The sequence below is a fragment of the Chaetodon auriga genome, chromosome 21, assembly GCF_051107435.1.
Source record: "Chaetodon auriga isolate fChaAug3 chromosome 21, fChaAug3.hap1, whole genome shotgun sequence".
Lineage (NCBI taxonomy): Eukaryota > Metazoa > Chordata > Actinopteri > Chaetodontiformes > Chaetodontidae > Chaetodon > Chaetodon auriga.
In genome coordinates, this window is record NC_135094.1 from 9,891,598 (window position 1) to 9,912,500 (window position 20,903).

Sequence of the window (20,903 nt, forward strand, 5' to 3'; positions counted from 1 at the left end):
CTCACTCTCTTTCATGCTTCCCTGTAGATTCTCCCCATTTATGATGTCAAGGGCGAGAAAAAGATTATAGTAGCATGCCGAAGCTGTGCCAGTCAACCGCTGCACGAGGCACATTTTCACACACGCTGGAAATAGATGTGGAGTAGATGTACTACTGCACCCTCGCACATGAATTCATCCTGTGCTGTACAGCTTTTAATCTAAACACAACATGCTTAGATGACGTGTAATTAAACCTGTCTGCTTTATTCCTGGTTCTAGCCAGAACTTAGTCTATTTTTTTTACTGCGTCAACAAACCAATAATATTCATGTTTTATCTAATGTAATGCACAGTCAAGGCACCTTTACAGTAAGATAGAAAGCAGGGCCTGATACTGACCTGAGGCCTCTCTGAGACGTATTTGGCGCAGTGACGGATGAGGCGGATGGCTTCCATGCTGGTGTCTGGGAAGGAGGCATTACAGGCGAACTCTGACAGACACTTAACGGCATCCTGGAAGGAGTCGATGGTGGCCGCAAAGTGCTTTTCAAATACATTCGCTGGGAGACGGACGGGTGGAGGGGGATAAGGTTAGATGGAGGGGCAAGATCAGAATATTCTCAGGTGTGTGTGTGTGTGTGTGTGTGTGTGTGTGTGTATGTGTGTGTGTGTGTGTGCGTGCTGGACTTACTGACGATGTGGCCGGTGGTCTGGAAGGCCAGCTCTACAATGCTCTCGTCCTGGTCGGAAGCAGCCAGATGGAAGACGGAGAAGATGTTCTTCCAGCCTGAGCGGATGTTCGCCGCCTGGGAGTTCACCATCTGGGCTATACAGCGCACCACCATGTCTCTGATGGTGGGAGACCTGGGCAGGAAAAATAGGGGGTAGAAGGAGAGGAGGAGGAGGAGGAGGTGGAGGAGAGTGGATTGGAGTTGCAGTGGATGAAACATAAGAAAGAGGCAAAGAACGGAAGAGCAGAGAAAAGACAATCAATCAATTAAAAGGAGGAAAAACAAGTCTTCATTCATGTCAATTATGTTTAAAAGCTCCTGGTAACACTCTCAAAGCCATTCTCAGGCACAATCATTGTTCCAGCGCTGGCTAGTCTTGGCACAACATGTTTTTACAGCAACTGTTGCCATAGAGAAGAGAGCATTGCTAATTGCTCAGTAGTTATGAATGAGAGAAAAACTCTGCCTGCACTTACCATCCCGCACACACACACACACACACACACACACACACACACACACACACGCACACACACACACACACACACACACACGCACCAACACACGGGAGGGCAGCATGAGTGAGTCTAATGGACACACTGCGCTGCAGGGTTTACATGGCTGCCTGCCATCTCCTCACTGCTGAGGCTCTCAGCCTGTTCAATCTGTGGGTGGATTTATACTTACACTGCTACTCCTCTTTCACATGAATGAAAAGCACGCTGCAGTAAAACAGCTTGTCTTTTTGACGTGCCGCAGCTCCAACGGCAAAATCAAATTCATTTATTACTGATCGCTGTTCAAAATCCATTCAGGACCGATTCGGCCCGGGCCAGGAAATAAAAAGGCTTTCATATGAATTCACTTTAAGGCTAATGCAAACGGACTGAAATGGGTCAGCTGAAATGTTCGCTTGCCAAACAATATGCTTACTCACTGCCATAAGAAATACAGAGAGCAGAGGCAGAAAGAATAACAGGCAAGGCGGAGAGCTGCTACAGTGGTTGAGGGGAGGAGGGGAGTCTGCAGCCATGTGAGAAACAGCCCAGAAATAGAAGCTACTCGAAGCCACAGTACGGGCCTTGTGTTCGCACCAGCCGGCACTACAGATCTACATGGGAGGAGTAACACGAGCACTCACCCACAGATAAAAGTGCTGCCGGTCTCTTTACCTGTTCTTTTTCATGATGTGCTCGAAAGGCCTCAGAAAGTCTTTCTGGAATCTGAAGTTGGCCAACTCCCCCTTCTCCAGAAACTTCATGGACAGTTGCCTGAGAGAGTCTACGGCGAAAATCGCCACATCCTCATTGGAATTACAGCCAACCTGCACGGAGACAGAGCATATCTGAGCAACACAAAAAAAAATAAAATAAAAAACACCTGATTTTTAATCATTTTATTCAATTCAACAAGTGCAGCTTTCCAAGAACAAACTGTTCCTGCGGTACGACTTGCAAATGACAAACAGAAGAAGAAGAAGCGGTTCACCCTGCAGCAGGCGAGAAGGATTTCCGAAAATCCACTTTGCAACATGATAAATGAGTATTTTGAGGATTTGATTTTAATGCATGCCAAAGTCAGTTTGCAGCTTCTCACTGAGAGAAGTGTCCTTGAATACCAAATTAGTAGAAAGCTTTGCTGGCAACCATTTGTGTTTTTCAGCGACTGAAATCAGCCGTCTGTAAAACAGAAGGTGGGACAGAAAGTAAACAGCTCACTCAGTCTCTTCCCAACTAAGTTTATCCTCAAGATTTTGTATATTTTCAATAACGCGAATAATTTCAAGAAAATGCATCCGACACTGTATCCATGTCTGCTTTCACACCCGAGGAACTCGATCCTCACCCACCTTGTTGAAGTGGTCTCCGATAACCTCCCAGATCCTGGACCACTGCAGCCTGATGCGGCCCATGTTGTAGTAGGAGATCTCGACGATCTTCTGCAGGCTGAACATACGTGGGTGTGTGGGCGAGGCCAGCTCATCCATGGACACAGCGCACAGCCAGCGCACAAAATCAACTGACGAACAGAGAGCAGATGTTGGCAATGAGCAAAGAAAGGGTTCTTTGTACGGGCAAAGTGACTCACCATGCTCAAAGATAGCTCAAATGTACCTGTCCTTCGAGCAATAAGAACAGCACAGCCTGCAGCTAGACTCACCTATTGCATTACCATCCAGTCTGGTAGAGCCGGTAAATATCCTGAAGAAAGCAGAGAACATGTGACTTTTATTATTCAAATGCCTGAATGCATGGAAAGATTTTAGGCAGCACAGGTGTGTGTTTCTGCTGAAAACACAAGACAAGTTGCAGTTAACATTCATGTCTGTCCACGCTCATAATGTGTGTAGTCACCAAATGTGAGTTTAAATAAATGTATTTAGTGTATTTTTGTGTGAGATCGATGTATTGGCATGTATGGTTCCTTTGAATTTCCAGTGAGAAACATGCTGTCTTCACTTCGAGGCTATAGAGTTTCATCACATGGTGCGACGACGATCACCTGAAGCTCAGTATCAGCAGAACCAATGAGCTTCTGGTGGACTGCAACGCATGATTCATGATGACAGTACCTGTCCACAGCCACCACCACACTCTGAGAGCTGGTCTCTCCGATGGACTCCTGAATGCTGGCGATCTGCTTTCGGTCCACGGTGCCTCCAACTACAGAGAGAAGCAGCGATGATTATAGACATACAAAGACCTGAGTGCAGTTCTGACTACTAAAACAGGACGAGGCTGTGAAACTGGACTTAGGTATTTATAAGCCGGTGCTGACCTAGACCAAGGTACTCGTCGTTGCTCTGCTCCTTCGTGCTTGTTATGAAGCCCTCTTTGCCCCGCACCGTCCCTGAGATGTAGCGTGCCTTCACTCCGGTACCGATGAGCTGAGCCAGCTCCAGCTGACTGATGCACTTCATGATCTGAGAAGAGATGAGACAGCGGCATACTTAGAGAAACAAACATGCAGAAAGGAGCAGAAATGGACAAATGGAAAACTAGGGCAGAGCAGAAGGACTGAAAAAAATATGAGTAAAAGGAGAAAGTGGATCCAATAACAAAATACCAAACAAACACCTGTGACTGCACAATAATTAAATGAAATATCAGTGCGTTCAGAAAATCATTTAATGTTAGACCAGTAATTCTGGCTGGTTCAACATCTATTGAATATAGCTGTAGCTTGAAACCTGTGCTGCAGACTGCAAGCATTTGGATGCTTATTTCTTAGTTAATTGACAAGAAGCCCTTGAAAACACACCACCCTGGACATTTGTTTGTCTGTGTTTGTGAGATAAAGACAGTTTTCAGATGTGAAGGAAACCTGAAGGTTTAAAAACAGAGGAAGCAAAAAGGAGAAGGGTCTCATCAGAGGGACTGTGTTTTGCAGGCTCAATCAGCAGATGGGGAGCACCTGTGTGCATTTATATCACCATCAGCTGGGAGCTGCTCTCATCAGGGTTTGAACTCACAACCACTGGCAAGATCTGAAACCGCTGGACTATTCAGACGCACTGTTATCCAAACAGAATATAAAAATCATATTTACAAAAAAAAATCATTATGTTTTCAGTGCAATGCTGCTGTTTTTAGACATCTTTTTAAAGTAATAACCCACGAGAGGCTGTGTTAGTTTCATGTTGTGCCTGAGCGGCAAACTCACGCAGACCACGTCCATGTTTTATACAGTCTACGGTTGTGCCTAGCAACAACTCTCAGCTGTTCTAAAAAATACACAGACATCCCAGTGGAAATTGAGGTTTATTGTGCCACATTGCTTGAATCAGGAAAGAGTTATGAGGACGAATAGCAGAGTTTTGTGAGCAAATAAAGCGAATACCTCGTGCCAGGAGTTGCCCAGGTAGTTTCCATCAGTGTGGGCCACAGTGATGAGGGTCTTGATGGTGTCGATGTTCTTCTGCTTCATTTCCGCGATGCCAGAGCTGGCTGTCAGCAGGGTGAACCTCGCCAGGGCCTGCACATAGGCATCCCTCTCCAACTGTTGCAGAGACAGAAAAGACCAGGCAGTGTGTCAAAATACTGCACGGGAGAGAGACGCAGAAAGATCCCTCAGTTCAGACCGCAGTACCTGAATGGAGAAGATGCACGCTATCCTGATGGCACAGCGGATCCCTTCCAGGCACAGTGAGGCCACCTCGGTGTCATCGCAGTCCTGGAGACCCACGCTGAAAGCAGCCAGGAAGGGCGTCCACGCCAGCTGAGGAACAACAGAGGGAGGAGGCGCTGCAACTTGTGTGTCAAACTGTGTATGCGCCTCGCGTGTGTGTGTGTGTGTGCGTCTACGTCCGCTTGTGTTACCTTGAACATGGGCCTGACGTGCTCCAGGTGTGTGGCGCTGGTGAAGGGAGCCTGAACGTGGCTGACGGCCTCCATCAGAGCTTTGGCCGTCTTGGCCATCTGCTCCATCTCCACGTTGTACAGCAGACGCCGCTGCTTCTCACTGGCCACGCCTGAGCGAGGAGTGACACCAGCCACGAACACACACACACACACATACACACACACACAAAATTTCAACAGCTCAGTTAAGTGTTTTTCACAGAACAGTTGATGGCAAATGTGAACCCACCAGTGCGCTGTCTATCTTATATCGTCATTATGCATATAAGTCTTCCATTAAATCGGTTACTGTAATTTCCTTATGCTCTTTATCTGAAGATGACTCACGAGCACTGACTTTTATTGGCCATCCAGCAGGGAAATCTAATCAGTTCACATCTGACACATCTCTGATGGCTCTAAGTCTCATTCAAAACCATCACAGCAACAAAGATATGATGTCAAGATAATAACTGGAATCTTCGTCCATCACGTCTTTGACACATCGCCTCGCAGCGAGACTCACTCTGCTTGTTGGATTTCATGGTGAGCTCTTTCGTCTCCTTCATGGCGATCTTTTTCCCCGCGATCTCGTCGTAGATGGCCGAGAGGTATTCCTCAGGTAGGTCTTTGCTGTCGTTGATGCCGCGGTTCATCTTGATGTATTGCTCTTTTGTCATCTTGTTCTTCACCTTTGCGGTCGACAACAAGGACACAGGTCAAAAGCCGCATATGTAATCCTTGTGATTTATGCTGATATCTGAGGGAATGGCTGCTGTTAAAAAGCATGTTCCCAAAGGCTGCTGCCGCCTCACTGAGGTGGAGTGCTCACCTGTGGACTGTGAAGGTCTGTTGTCAGCATAATGATTGAGTAGGCAAGGACGTACGCGGTGTCAGCGCTGGCAAAGAGGGTTTGCCTGAAAAATTGAAGGGAAGAGGACGGCAGGGGAAGACAGCATGCATATTAATATCACAGCATGTTGTATGTGGGCCACGCGAAATCAAATTCAGCTGTCTCCACAGCTTGGAGACGCAAACTCACCCCTGATTGCATTCAAGATATCTCGCTGCAAATTTCTCCATGAGCCTGTCGATCTTCTGGGCCTCTCCGGGGAGCCGAAAGCCCTCCAGGAACATCCGTAGCGCAGAGACGAAGTCTTTGCCCTGGAAGTCCATTTGATCCACGTAGGCGTACATCACCTCTTTATTGAAACGGTCGTTATCCCCGAGGAATTCTCCCACTTGAGTCTGAGAGAGCAAAAGACAGGTCAGTCTTATTTTAGCACACTGTACCGAAACATGAATATTAAAACAAGACAGCCCTTAAAAATCCTGCTAAAAGCACCTAAAGGCTGTGCCGTTTCTCACACTCCATGCGTTAATTGTGCTGTAAAAGAGCAACTTATTCGTCTGTCTGTCTTCTCACACTTTCCACTAGAAGCTAGTCAGAGCCGCTGTTGTCACAGCAGGACGACCCAGCCGCTGTGGATTGGATGAGTACATGTTAGACTAGTTATCCACTCTGTTTGCCGTCCCCGTGGTGCCACTGCATCGAAGGGCCCCTCGTTTCTAACCAGATGTTACGAATCCTCTTTAATGCTGATTACCACTGTGACACCCTCAAGGCCGTCCAATCAAGGCAGAGAGTGCTCCTCATTACAGTAACATTTACTTTGCTTGTGACTCTGCTTTTCAGTGGCTGGGTGGCTGTTTAATACAGCTGGACAGACATTAGATGATTGTGTGGCTTCTGGCTGGTTTGGCTACTTGATGCAAAAGGTAGAGTGCAGTCGAGTTGGTTCGGCCATTTGTTTATTTGCCAGCCATTCTGCTGCTACTTCAGCTGACAGACGCTTTTTGAAAGAAAACTCCACAAACACAAAACTGAATGAAAACAGAGTGACTCGTTACCGAATCGAGTCTCTCTTCCTGGTGCAAGAACTGAGCAAGATCCTCCGGGGTTGTACCCAGCATGCCTTGCTCTTGAAGGTACTGGATTCCTCTCTTTGGTTTCTTGTTGAACCTGTTTGGATCCAGAGATACAGCACGCATTGTAACCGATGCCGTATCACAGCATCAGATTAAAAATGTAAGCGCGCGCGGCACAACTCACAGGTCGATGCCTTGCTCGATGATCTCCTTTTGCTGTTTGAGGACCTCAAACTGCTCCGGGTTGTCGGTGCCTGACATCTGCGTGCTGTAGCTGCCGATGCCAGACGAGGCGGTGGAGTCCAGAGAGTTAATGCTCCCATAGCGGTTTATGGTCTCCGGGGCCTTGGTCTCCGTGCTCTCTTGTTCTGATGGTTTCTCTTGTCCTGAGGAGCAAAAAACACCTGATAGGAGAACCCAGAAGAGATGATGGATGAGTGGAAATAACCTGAGTGTTTCTATTGTTACTGTATGAAAAAAGTGCCTGAAACCATCACAGAAGTGAAAGTTTTTAATTGAAACTCTGTTGTTGGCACAAACTCAGCCCGGAGGCTTATGAAGTGAGCTAACTTAAAGCTAGTACTGCAGGAGAGAGACTTCAGTAATTGAAAGGGGAAACTGCAACGCAGAGAACAAAGTCACCCCGAGGCCTTCTTAATGATTGTTGTTGGCAGTGAGGGTATGCACACTGGTGTTACTCGCATGCACGCGAGACCGCAGCCTAAAAAACTCCAGAAAACACACACTTATTCACACAGAGCAGGTGCAAGGCGAGAGAGGAAGAGGGGATATTATGAAAGGTGAGTTATCTAAAAAGCTCCAGGCAGCCAAAGAGGAAGCAGCCAGAATTTAAAGGCCACGAGAGGAGGTTTCTTCAGGCTGCCGAAACGAGCTCGGGGACCTGCTGCTGGCCCACCCTGCAACCCCGTGCTCGGGCCGGGCGTCTGATTACCCATCGGAAACTCTTTAAAACATTCAGGACAGTGTCAAAGTAATGCGAGCTGGCAGTGTGCTTCCCATTCTTCGGCTTACGGAGCAGATACAGAGGGAGGAGGGTAAAACGAAGTGAAGGTTTGAGCTGCGTACTGGGGAAATACTTCATAACATATTCATAGGATTAACAAGCAGCATTTGTACCCATCGAGTTCAGAAAAAGTCTTTCTAGCATTAGTTCAAAGTGAATCCATACGTGGTTTTGGTTACAATCTATGAACAAGGGGAGACCCTAAAAAAACACAGGTTATATAAAGGAAGACTAGCACAAAACCATCTAAAGCTACAGACACAACAGGCTTGAAACATACGATCCCCATCACAGCAACACGTTCTAACAAACACTCCGTACTCTTCTACTATTACCTGCTCTTGCTTTGAAGTGATACAAAAAAAAGGGGAGAGAACGACACAACAAGAGACGATTGAAAGAGTGAGGATGATGTAATGCACTTGCACAGTTCAGTGTTTTATATTCACAAATCATATCACAGTTGCATTGTACGAAGACGAAAGCGGTCTTCGTCTGACATCCCCGGCAGCCGGCGGGGCGAATTTAACACTCAAAATTCTAATTCTGACCTATGAGCTGCTAGATTACTAATGAGTTGTCCTAAGTTTTGGTGAGATAACGCCTCTGCGAGTTAACACAACTGCCTCGGCTGGTTAGCTTTGACAGCTTAGCCCGAGGCTAGCCTGTGGATAGTCCCTGGGACTTGTGGGATATCTTTGCAGCCCTTTCACAAAGTTGCACTTCAGCGCCTTAGTTTGAGCTCCTCCTCAGGAAAACAACAGAAATCCTCTGGTGTGCAGAAGACCCAGGGGCCAGTCTCACACACAGGATACGCTCTGTATGTTGTAGACAGGCGTTTCACCGTGACTTGGCTTCAGGTATCGCTCCGTTTTAGACTAAACCTCCTGGATTAGCCTGTCTGTGCTGGCCCTACGGGCATTATCCCACTGCCTCCTCTGGCTAGAGCTGAGCTGACGGATGCTCACTTCTCAGAGTGATAGCTTCCCTGATGAATGCCAAACTGTCAATCCCGCAGCCGAACGGATGGATGCGAGCTTCACCACTAACCCCAGTTAACCTCGATGATGAACTGCTGCCAAATACCGAGCTGATCGGGGAAAGACTAGTTGTAACCTTGGCAGCCGTGTCTCTGACACAAGTTCAATTCTCCACAGACTTTGGAGGAAAAACAACAGTCTGGTTTACAAAGTGCAATATAGCAGAAACACAAACACTTCCAGCATGTACCATCTGTATTTCAGATGTAAATTCAAACCGCTTCTCATCACGTCTGGATACAGTAATATGGAGTACAGTCAGCCTCCAATCAGAGAGGTGGGATTCAGCGGTCAGTGATAATTCTGTTTAATTTCTCTTATACTGACCTTGACTAAAAGACATTTACTTGATAAATTACACTCATGTTCAGCGCATCAGTGTCTTACCAAGGCTGGTCTGAGAGTTGGGGTTGACGTATTGGTCTTTACTCCATTCTACCATACACTTCAGGATGGACACTAGACATTCAAGGCCTTTCTTTCTCAGGGTCAGCTCCTAGAAAAGGATGAAAAAAAAAGGTTATCCTAACGCCTTAGAACACTGTAAAAGGTATTATGAAGAGAGGAGAAAACATCACCTGTAGGGGTGTTGTGCCGAGCTCGTGGCCTCCGCGACCCTGCGCGATTTTCGAGAGGTCGTTGACCAACCGCTCAAATATGTTAGCAGCATTCAAGTCACAATCATAGTTCACGTATATGTCCACCACACTCTGGGCATCTGAGGGAGACAGGTGGGACACAGATGGCCTGCCTCATTCTCAAAGTACCAGTACTTACTAATCACGCAAAGAATCAGTGTTAAATGGTTCGTTTCCTTTAACAAAATGAAAGCAGACACACAAACCTGCGCATATTCTAGTGAGGGTTTGTATGACCATCCACTTGTGGTCGTAGGAGCTTGTGGACGTCTCAAGAATGTACAGGAAAATCTCCTTGAAGAACACCTGCAGACATGGTCCAGGTGACAGTGAGACACAGCAGCACGGCACGCAAAGAGGAGGTGTGAAAACACCACAAACGCAACACGCATTGTTCTCCACGAGCCCGCGTGAGCGTCCCTCAGCGGACGCGGCAAAAATAAACACAGCAGGCGATCAGACCGTGAACGGACTCAAACAGAATACTAAACTTAAGGCAGCAGAGAGCAGGTGATAGAGCAACCCTCAATTATTGCACCGAGGTGGAGGGATGTTACAGCACCCTGGTGTCAATATCAGAATATATTGTATGTGGTGTTTTTCAACAGGAAAAGACTGTGAAAAGAGCAGAACTGCCAAATCTATTGAATTTAAGCAGGTGAGTATAAGCCTATTACGTGCTGTGAAAAGACTACGCGTAGATAGAAACTGATGTTAAAAAGGAGCGATTTAACAAGCTGCTTTTGGAATTCTAATCTGTTGCAATTAATATTTTTTGTGCCCTCTTCGCCTTAATCTTTCCACTTAAGTCATTAATTTCCTGTGTCTCCCGGAGAGGCTGTCAGCTGCCAGGGAAAGCGCGAAACTGTCGCTTCTCATGGAGAAGCGGTGGGTGGATATATAAATATAGCTACTGTACTTAGCCAACTAGTTCATCAGGTTTTCCTGCATATATGAATGAAAATGAAATGAAAAAAAAAAAAAAAAAACAGCACACAGAGCGCACGCTGCTGAGGAATGAACAAAGGGCTGAGTTATTGTCGGGCATTATTCAAACACTACATTAGGTGTTAAGCCTGAAAAACCCTGGAAAAAGTAGCTGCATTAAGGTTTCAGGTCTATTCAGGCTGTCAGCAGAGAAACTGTTGTCTGATTCAAAAGATATCTCCGTCATTACCTTCACACTTTGAGCGAGTCTGAGAGGCTGGCAACAAAACCTGAAACATCTGTATTACGTTACCTCAATCTGCATCTTGAGGTGCGTCTTGAAGTGGGAGAGCAGAGTGAGGAAGATGGAAAGCGAGAGCTCGAAGACCTCAGGCACGGAGGAGACTCCATTCTTGGACAGGGCCACACACAGGTACTGCTTAATGGCGTTGATGAACATCTCATTAGTCTTGAAGATGGGCCCGGCGTTCTGCAGGATGGACAGCAGCAGCTGGAGGGACAGGACCTTCGATCGCAGCTCGTGGGACCTGAGGCAGGGGGGGCGCAAGCAGTGTTTGAGTGTATGCAAACACAGCATGTAACACAGTTTTTGGCAGTGAAATTAGAACGAAAGTACAAAAACAGTAGAATATTATCATGAAGTCAGTCTGAATATTGTAAAAGGGAAGGAGATGATCATATATTGACAAAATTAAAACACAGTAAAGAGGAAAGACTGTATTTTCATGTGTTTTCATATCTGTATCTTTCGCTCTCATACTGTATTGTGTAGGCTAACCCTTTGAGAATGAAGCTGCCTCCTGCATAAAACAATTTGAGGGATTTTTTCCCCCCAGCCATCTGCTCAAGACTACGGGAACACACTGTCCAATCTGATGGGCATTAACAGTTCAGACAATACAGTACATACTTATAAGCAAATTCACTGTCCTTCAAGCAAAGTTACACCACAAAGAACCAGCAGCGCACTGCTCGCTGAGACCACATCACACTACATCTCTCTAAAATCTTCACCAGCCATCAAAGACATGCGAGAGCAGCTAAATCAAAGCTCCTCTGTGTGTAGAGCCTCCGCTTGTCTGAACTGTTTTTCTGCAGCAGCAGGACAGAAAAACCGGAGCTCAAAAAACATACTTTCAGCGAGTTTATATGCTGAGATTGGCTGCTTCTCTGCCTCGTCTTCCATCTCTGGCAAGCAGACAAAGTAGGATTTATGTGGCAGAACAAAAATGTGTCTCTACGTCTCCTGCAAGTGCCCAAAAATATGGATCCCCGACTCCCTCCCCCCCAAAAAATAAGGGCTCTGCACACAGGCACTGTCATGGTAAACTGTCTACAGAGCAAAAAAACTAAAGATGGTAATATAAATCAATAGTTTGAGACACTGTTAAAAGACAAATAACATATGTACAGTCTATATATAGATAAATCCAAATCCTTGGTGTCGTATAAAAGGCTACACTACCAAGAATGTAAGTAAATAATAATAAAGCAGCTTTGTAATGATGCAGCCTGTGTGAAGCAAGCCGCACAGCAGCCTTGTTGCAGGGTAAAAGGTTTCTGTCTGGCCTTCATCAGACACACAAACACACACACTGCACGTCTACCACATTCACTCTCAAGAACGAATGACTGAGCTTCTATTTTGCCAACTGACACAAAAACCTGAAAAGAATAAAACCAAACAAATATCCCAGTCACCCCGCAGACACTGTGTGAATTGAGTTACACACAGAAACCAGATGCAGGAAATCCTGCTTCACAAAAGCTGCTGCTATCAGCACGAGCCAATCAGAAGCCTCTATTCTAGCAAACCAGAGCGTGGTCAGAAGTAATATTCTGAACGACGGCAGGATCTGATTATTTTTCCCCCTCTCTGCTGCTTTGAAAACGGGAACGGTTTAAAAAGGGGATTCTGAAAACCAGGAAGTGATTCAGAAAACGCTGAGCGATGCCTCATTGTCTCCTTCATCACCGTTTATCACAACGCTATCGTTATCACTGCAGCTATCCTCATTATAAACCGTGACTCATGTCTATTCTTATCCCCAACACACTCGCACAGAATGAAAGCCGAGGCCACTCTGTTCTGACTACAACCGAGTGGAATGTGGCCTTTGACTGCGATGATCTGGCAAATCTACAATCTACACATTTACAAGTTATTAACAAGCAAATAAGCCTTTAATCCCATTTTTGCACACACTGCATGGACTGAATTCTCACTTTGGATCAGGGGGTCCGTCTGACAGCGGCTTCATCGACAGCTTGCAGAGTGAGCGAAAGACAAGGAAGGCATCTTTCTGGAGGATGTGGGAAAACTTGGCACCTGGGGGCTGACCAGGTGCTGCTCCTGATTCCTGCAGAGAAACAAAAACAATCAAATCGGTGTGCAATTAGCAACATCTGTCACTGAATCTCACATCCTCCACACTACTTCACATAGAAGGTGTTGTTATAAGCGTCCTGGTCTATCAGAGCCTTGATTGGTGATAAATAGTCCTGAGAGTCCAAGTGCTGACAGTCCTTTTCATCGTTTTGTCTTCAGATTAAATCAAGTCGTTCATTATCCCCTGACTCTCTGCCAGCACAGCTACTCAGCAGGGCCAAAATGTTACATCATAAACAAGAATTAAATATTTCTGAAGACAAGAGTAAAAAAGTGTTTTAAATCTTCAGCTTCCGCATCAGCGTCTTCACCTGAGTGTCGTTGGACGAGACAGAGAGTCTGTCATCGGGCAGCGAGGGGGTGAAGCTGGCAGAAATAGGCGTGCCGGGGATGCCGTTGGCATGGACGTGCTCGCTGTCGCTGCCCAGGGTGCTCTCGTCCTCCAGGCAGCCCTGGGTGCCCTCCGTCGCCGCTTCGGCCGGCTCCGACTCTGCCGGCTCGCCCTCGCCGCCGGGCTCCTTGGTGTCAGAGCAAAGGTTTGTGGGGTCCAAGCAGTGTCCTGTGGTGACGATGGAACGCTCAATATGAGGACACGCAAACACCGTGAAACATCCTCGACCAGGACTACAAGTTTCAGCATTAAACTGTCAGGTTTTAATGCGGAGTTTGACGTGATGTTCTGGTCAAGTACAGAGAAACCAGCGTGTTCAACAGCATGTGAGAGACCTTTCAGGTTAAGACAGGATGCTGGAGCACATTTCTGCTCATGACTGTCCCAACCATTAAAGCCTGTTTGTCAAACCGCTGCTCAAGGGTGAACGTGTATTTCAGAGAGGAAGCCAAAGCACGATTCTTTTGTGAGTACAAGTTAATAAAGCTCTTTTTTGCAGCCACAGAAAAATGAGGTCTTTTTTTAACTTTTGCACACAAAGACTGAGTGCTTTGCCTCCTTTTTGTCAGCATGTAAGAGAACTTCAGGGAGCTTGACCTGACCTAAAATTATACCATACTTTCCCTGGAACTTGGGCTGCAGTTAAGAGATTTTTCCATCTTCTTTCAGACGCATTTCATACCCAGAGAAGTGCTTGTTATTTAGCAAACAAAAGGCACCAGCATGGAAGCACAGTTGGCTTTTCACTTATCCGCCGACATGCGGCTTGTATAATCAGTGAAGGGCACCTCTCTCCTTTTCTGCATTTAAGAAAGGAAAGTGCAAATCATGCGAGCAGAAATCCTAGGTGTGGCTGATTCCACGGCTGAGCTGCATTCTGCTGGTTTGCATTTTGTGGTGAAGTGCACATTCAAATAATAAGAGTTGCACAGAAATGTCAAAGACAGCAAACAAAGGGTGAGCGAGCTGAAGTGCGTTCACAGGAGCTGCACTGAACGGACAGCAGAGGGGTAGTTGTAGCTGAAGTGCGTGAACTTGCTGTTCATTGAGCCGCTGACGCACCACGACAAATAAACTCACCTCATAGCTGCTTTAATTAATCCCTTCTTTTTTGCTTATTAGTCCTGCCTTAATATAGCAAAACTCACCTCCTGCAACAGTGTTGACCACCTCCTGAAGAATACTCTGGACAATTTCCTGGGCTTTCTCTTCATAGTTTGGGGTCTCCTCATCCTCCTCACCTGCCTCCGGATGCTGCTGGGCTGCTGCATCTGAACAATACACACACAGTTTACTAAAAAAAACACTCTCACCCTCTCTATTGACTAAAACGTGCGGAGGGCAATCACATCTGTTCTGCTGCAAGCATTGTGCTTTCTGGGCCAGCATGCAGTTACGATGTGACTGACGGACTATTTTAAATCCCGCTCTTCATACTCGACACCAGCTCTCTCAGTGAATGAGCCATTGTGCTGCTGAGTGTGGTATCAAATGTTTGCAACATTGGTTTTGGCTGCTCTCTTTTCTTTGAATGAAATTGCACAAAATGTCAAGAGGGAAGCTTTCATGGTGTATACTCAGGGTGGTCACGGCAACTCGAGATGTTTTTATCTGTAAACGCATCAGCCCAGAATAAGCAGAGCTCAAAAGACATGAAATATATAAAATGTGTGGTCTTAAACACTTCAGTCTTAGTTTAAGACACAATGAAAACAGCATTTTGCTCCTGAATATCGACATTTCTACATGCTAAAACAAGGCAGTGGGGCAGAGGATGCTGTAATAAGGGGAGGGTTGATTCAAAATTACAAACTAATGAGGTCAACAGAAAATCCAGCCGTCTTACTCTGTGCTGCTGCGGTGGCTTGATCTGCCTCAGTCTGTTCATTTTCAGCCACGCAGAAATCTGAACCGTTCTCTGGATCTGGGCTCTCGTACACGGGCCCCTGCTCTCCCTGCTCCTCCTGCTCCCTCTGCTCCCCAGACACAGACCTGCTGCTGCCCTCCGGGGCGGGTGTCGAGGGGGTGGACGGGGTGGATGGGATGGCGATGCTGGGAGTCGGAGGGGTGACGGGCCCGTTGGCCTCCTGGGCCACGCCTTTGGCCGGCGGGTGGATGTGAGTCTGGAGCTGGGGGGAGTCTGGCTCAGTGTGCTGGGTGACCGGGGAGTGCTGCCGGTGACGCTCTCTCTCCAGCTGCTTTGCTTCCTGCAGCTGCGAGTGGGTGGAGGACACAGACGTGTAACAAATAAAAAAATAAAAACATACGCACACAGACAGTACAAACAAACAAAAAAAAAAAACAGGGAAAACACTCCAAGAGGCACAAGCAACACACACACACACACACACACACACACACACACACACACACACACACACACACGCACACACAGAAAAAGACAGGTTAAGTCTATGTAAACAAACTCATACACACAGCAATTACAAGTTTGAACAACCTGTCTAGATCCCCTGAGGGCTCACTGAACCCAAAGCAGAGCCACAACACTTCCAGATGTCAAAGCAGGGAGCAAGACAACGGTTCTTACTGTTCAACATTTCTAGGCGTCAGCATACATTAGACGTGTGTCCTTATGGAAATGTACATGAATGCGCACTCACTGAGAAGTAGGACATGCTACTAAAACGGCAATGAGACGAACTTTGTGGAATCGATTCATGCTGGCTCGTGTGAACTGGGTCTATCTGAGTGCACTGGTGGCAGAAGGTGCTTCTGATGGAAAATGGCTCATACAGCCGTGTCCTGGCTGATGCGTCATGGCTGACATGTGTTACCACTGCTTCTGATATGGAGTACTGGAAAGTGTTGCTGTGCCTCAGCTTGGTAGGTCATGAGCTAAAAGTGGGTCACGAGACATTTGCACACGGTCTGTGGCCTAAAGAATATGTGATGTTAGTGAATATTGTGTTATTTCAGATTACAGATTGCTTCACGGCAGAGGAGAACTATCTTTACTGCAGATCTCTGCTGATCTTTTAGGGGGGGAAAAGTACACGTGAGCACAGACACTCTATTTCATAGCAGACACCAATACAAGTTCCAAAAAAGAGAGCAAACAATTACAAGCAGTGGAGGTTCTCTCAGCCAAGCTAAATTAACAACAGCCCATGGTGCATTTTCAATCCAAGTGCATTTGAAGATTTGTCGGGCACAAAAGTTAACAAAGAAAAGAAATCAAATTATAGACTTGAATGACTCGAAGAGAAAAGGCACAGTAACTAAAGAGACATGGGTTACAGATGGAAATATGAACAGTGACACATTTACAAAACAGTGGTGATAGATGGAGATCCTTCTATCTACAGCAGGCGAGCTTTTCAATTAACGGCTGTAATTAACAGCATAAATCTGCCAAGTGCAGGGACACTGACAGCAAATGTGAATTTGTTTCAGCGAAGCAGTCAGTCTCCCTTTGTGGCCACAAGTCACATTTATACAATCTGAGTCTAACAAGGCGCGCCAAAAAACTGCATTTCGCATCTACTTCATACAAAGCCTTCCTTTTATTAAAGCCATTATGTCTTGTTTTTAAAACCAGGCTTCCAGAAGCTGTTCGACTTTAATTAAATGAGCCCGCTGCTATTGTCACATTTAAAAGTAGGCAAACTGAATTCAATGACACGGCATTCTGAATGAAACAATTAGTATTGAATATGAGCAACGGTAACAAGGCCAGACAACGCACCTCGGCTGGAGGGGACAGGCGAGGCAGTGCAAACAAACTAAGCTCATTATTTAAATGCCACCTCAGTCGGATAGTGAAGGCTGAGTGAGAGTGAGCCAGACAAACGCTGTGTGTGTGTGTGTGCGTGCGTGCATGTGTGTGATCACACCATGCTGAGCTGAAGTCAGGAGGATACATCTACACACAAACACAGAAAGTGGATCTCCCTGTGCAGCAGCACAACACCATGCAGGCAGTGACAACAATAGGACTCTGCCTCAAAGTCTGCCTTGTCTCTCTATCTCTACCCCTGACTGCTTCTTTATATTTCTCTGTCTGGGTCTGACTCAATACCAGTCACTCATTGTTCTAAAAGAACTATATTAGGCCTTTGGAGAAACACAACATAAGAAAAAAAAAAAAAAAAAAGCTGTCAGGAGGAAGACAGGCGCGGCTGACCTGCGATGAAACGTTTACCACGCCCAGTGTGAACGTAAACTAAAATGTAAATTGGTGCAGGAAAAGCGAGATGATTTGTAGGCAAGTCAACAAAAGCCACAGCAAGCATGTGGTGGAAAAAACGCACACGGCATACCTGCTCCTGTGCAGTGCAGGAGCAAAGGAAGAGAGCGGATGAGTGCACGAATGGGTGAAGATAAAGCTGAATGCGCACACACAGATAACACAGAGAAGAGTTTAAGAGTTCTGATCAGGCAAGTCACGGCAGTCCTGCACGCTTTACCTGGCGGTCACGCTTTCTGGAGGCCAGAGACCAAGATAGCTTGTGATTTGTAAGCTATGTGTCCAAAAGGAAGGGGAGGGAGGCAGGTGAGGAGGGGAAAAGTGTCATTCAAAAAGAAAAAGATGACATTAGAGCAAGCTTTGTTTTTGAAAAGGCAACACCTACAATGTCCCTCTGGACACAAAGCAAACAGTAGACTTAAATCAGGAATAGGTGGTTTGAGTACAGCGTCAAGCAGAGAGCTTTCCCACTGAATATGATGTCTTTCATTACATGACAATCCAATCTGACTCCATGCCAAAACAGTTTTACACATTGCTAATTGGTTGCAGCATTTTCAAACTGCAGACTTTTGAGTCTAACAACAGCTCCTTTTTTTTTTTTTAAGCTCCAAATTTCATCGGAGAATGGCTCAAGGGAGGAGTCGCCCTCTCTCTCACTTTTGTGCGTCCATCTAAATTTACAGCATTTCTGCGTCCTAAGTGATCGTTTCCAGACGGTGGGACATACTGCCTGATTCTCCATGCGTGCAAAGATGACGTTGAGCATCTGCGTGAGCGTGGCCTTGGCTGTGGTCTGGTTGATGAGGTTCTTGCTGGCCAGGTAGATGTTGTAACACGTGCGGACGGCCTGCAGCACGGTGCCCTCGTGGATTTCTATGTGCTGGGAGGTCACCGCCGTCAGCAGAGCCTGGGAGAAAGAGACGGGAGGTGTCAGAGCGGCAGAGATGGGTCGAGACGAACGACCAACTGATGCTACTGTCTTTACATACATGTTTTATTATGACAGTTTGTTTCTGATGGGTATAGCGACACATTCTACACATCTAACCTCAGTACTTGCCAAATGCCAAAGGGCTTTTTCACACATGCTTTACGCCATAAATGCTCTGGAAATTTTCCATGTCAGTGTCAAAAAGAGGCCTGAATCCCCCCCCCCCGCTATTCGAGCTGCTCTTATCGTGCAGAAGAGGGAAATATTTGAAGTTGTAGAACAGACGTGAGCATATTTTTTAAGCTATAGAAAACAGAATGGTGGCTTCGACGCCTTCTACTGTAAAAGTTGCAGCAGGGTTACGATTCACATCACACTGATGATGAAATTGATGAACAGATTTCAAAAGAGGCTCCTACAGCCTGTGGAGGGTTTAAAGCTTCCACCCAACAACGCCTATGGTCAGCAATCAAGCTATGACAATGACCAGCCGTTCAAAGGCGAAGTGAAATGTAAAACCTATCATCCGGAGAACTGTGAACTGTGCAACATTTTCCAATTGGCTGCCGTCCTCCAGAACGAATCAAACTGATATTTCCATGTACGCCTCCTCTAAGGCCAATTTAGTCAGCGACCGAGGCCACAAATACTACAAATATAATGACATTATTCACTTTGGTATGGAAGAAATCTCCCACTAAATGATGACATTTCTCACATAATTATACACCAACTGAATCAATCTTTTCAAATGACGTATTGATTCATGAGTCTGAAAACAAACCAAAAAGCAGCTGCTCATAGCCTGAATGAATGGAATTAGCTATCAATACACCTGACTTCATATAAAAGAGATCTATATATATCATAATCGCGATGGTGAGTTGGTTCGTATCCGTGTTGTGAACTGCACGGACAGCAGCACACCTTAATAATCTGTAGCTGCACGCCCTCATCAGTCTGCGGCCCCTGGAAACAAGCGCAGATGGTCTCGATGATCCTGTCGATGAGCTTCTTGCCCGGGGCCGTGCTGTCCGGGGCGCTGCCTGTCAGGTGGCCGTACGCTATCAGCTTCTACAAGGCAGATACAGATGCAAACACACACACACACACACACACACACACACACACACACGAACACAACTTGTGATGCCCGAGAACACGACCCGCTGGCCTTTACCGTCATGACACCTTCTGCATAATGTTCTTACTGAATATACTTGATCTTGAGGGCATATTTTTAGCTGTCCTTCAATAACACTTGGCTGCGGTAGGCATGAGATCTTAAAGAAGACGCTGCCATACAGTGGACGGTCATACAGAAACATCTGGGGTCTGCAGTCCAACTTGTCCTGCCACTGACCTGTAAACAGTCGAGCGAGGTGATGACGATGCGGGGACATTTGGACTGACATGCCAGCTCAAACGGCAAGAAGTACTTGTCGGCTTCAATGAAGTTGGTCTTTGATTTGATTGGCGGTAAAGTGCTGGAACCCGATTTGCCGTCTCCACTGGGCGGACTACGGAAGGAACAACATGGGTGGAAAAAAAAAAAAAAAAAAAGAAGAAGAGAGAGACGGAGACTTTGAAATAAACAGAGTGATCCACGGTCCAGTCTGTCAGCTGGAGTCACAGGGAAAGAAGCAGGGTTCAGAAATCAGGCTGACACTCACACACACACACACTCGGCCTGACATCCAGGCATGACTAACCGTGCATGAAAAAGTGAGTGCAAAGAGTGGCATGTTTCACTGTACAGAACATTAAATGTGCTACACCTAAAAACTGCATCCTGCACCTCAGGGAAAATGCTAAGTAACAAAATCTTTATTCCACTGAATTCAATGTAGAGCCTGACTGCCTCAAATTTTTCACTTGATCTCTCTTAGGGAGGGGCACTAATCCCCGAGGGCTGTTATTCAGGCGCAGACCTCGCCACGTGTTCGTGCTGACAAAGCATCTCCCGGCCTCCGACGAAATCTTAAATCAAACGATCCAGCTATTATTTGTTTCTGAGTTTTTAAAAGACCAGAGACGTCGACATAAAGTGTGGGCCGCTGCTTTCGGCAGCCGCGTGTGCGCACAGCCTCCCCCTGCACAGCCACCACACCCAGACTGTACTCGCCGGAATAAGAGAAAGAGAGGGAGGGAGACAGATAGAGAGGGAGGGGTTGCATTTATTTATGTCTTGGCAATGCAAAAGGATGACTTCAGCTCTTTTTAGAGGGACGACCTCGCTGAGTGTAGCGGGGCACAATCACAGAGAGGAACAGAAGACGAGAGGGAGGATGGAGAGCCTCGCAGAGGGAGGGGAAGGGGGATAAAATGTTAGAAAGGGAGCTATTTGAAA

The 20,903-nt window shown here is 46.4% G+C and overlaps 1 protein-coding gene across 4 annotated transcripts in view; it reads right to left on the reverse strand.

The window, feature by feature from the left end:
- The window catches only part of arfgef1 (ADP-ribosylation factor guanine nucleotide-exchange factor 1 (brefeldin A-inhibited)), a 45,623-nt gene that overhangs the window by 6,853 nt on the left and 17,867 nt on the right, over positions 1 to 20,903 (reverse strand). The window contains exons 3-29 of one of the 4 annotated variants that reach the window (XM_076761098.1): positions 19,917 to 20,073; positions 19,481 to 19,627; positions 18,350 to 18,529; positions 17,840 to 17,893; positions 15,259 to 15,625; positions 14,561 to 14,683; positions 13,333 to 13,580; positions 12,859 to 12,992; positions 10,925 to 11,159; positions 9,891 to 9,990; positions 9,625 to 9,764; positions 9,434 to 9,542; positions 7,167 to 7,368; positions 6,965 to 7,076; positions 6,096 to 6,301; positions 5,886 to 5,970; positions 5,580 to 5,745; positions 5,033 to 5,184; positions 4,803 to 4,931; positions 4,554 to 4,712; positions 3,492 to 3,636; positions 3,286 to 3,376; positions 2,874 to 2,914; positions 2,563 to 2,732; positions 1,886 to 2,037; positions 674 to 846; positions 382 to 542 (exon numbers count right to left, since the gene is read on the reverse strand). In XM_076761098.1, coding sequence (XP_076617213.1) covers positions 382 to 542; positions 674 to 846; positions 1,886 to 2,037; positions 2,563 to 2,732; positions 2,874 to 2,914; positions 3,286 to 3,376; positions 3,492 to 3,636; positions 4,554 to 4,712; positions 4,803 to 4,931; positions 5,033 to 5,184; positions 5,580 to 5,745; positions 5,886 to 5,970; positions 6,096 to 6,301; positions 6,965 to 7,076; positions 7,167 to 7,368; positions 9,434 to 9,542; positions 9,625 to 9,764; positions 9,891 to 9,990; positions 10,925 to 11,159; positions 12,859 to 12,992; positions 13,333 to 13,580; positions 14,561 to 14,683; positions 15,259 to 15,625; positions 17,840 to 17,893; positions 18,350 to 18,529; positions 19,481 to 19,627; positions 19,917 to 20,073 — 4,138 coding nt within the window. Of the gene's footprint in view, positions 1 to 381; positions 543 to 673; positions 847 to 1,885; positions 2,038 to 2,562; positions 2,733 to 2,873; positions 2,915 to 3,285; positions 3,377 to 3,491; positions 3,637 to 4,553; positions 4,713 to 4,802; positions 4,932 to 5,032; positions 5,185 to 5,579; positions 5,746 to 5,885; positions 5,971 to 6,095; positions 6,302 to 6,964; positions 7,077 to 7,166; positions 7,387 to 9,433; positions 9,543 to 9,624; positions 9,765 to 9,890; positions 9,991 to 10,924; positions 11,160 to 12,858; positions 12,993 to 13,332; positions 13,581 to 14,560; positions 14,684 to 15,258; positions 15,626 to 17,839; positions 17,894 to 18,349; positions 18,530 to 19,480; positions 19,628 to 19,916; positions 20,074 to 20,903 lie in introns of all 4 variants that reach the window. The other 3 variants (XM_076761097.1, XM_076761100.1, XM_076761099.1) reach the window with 3 other exon arrangements.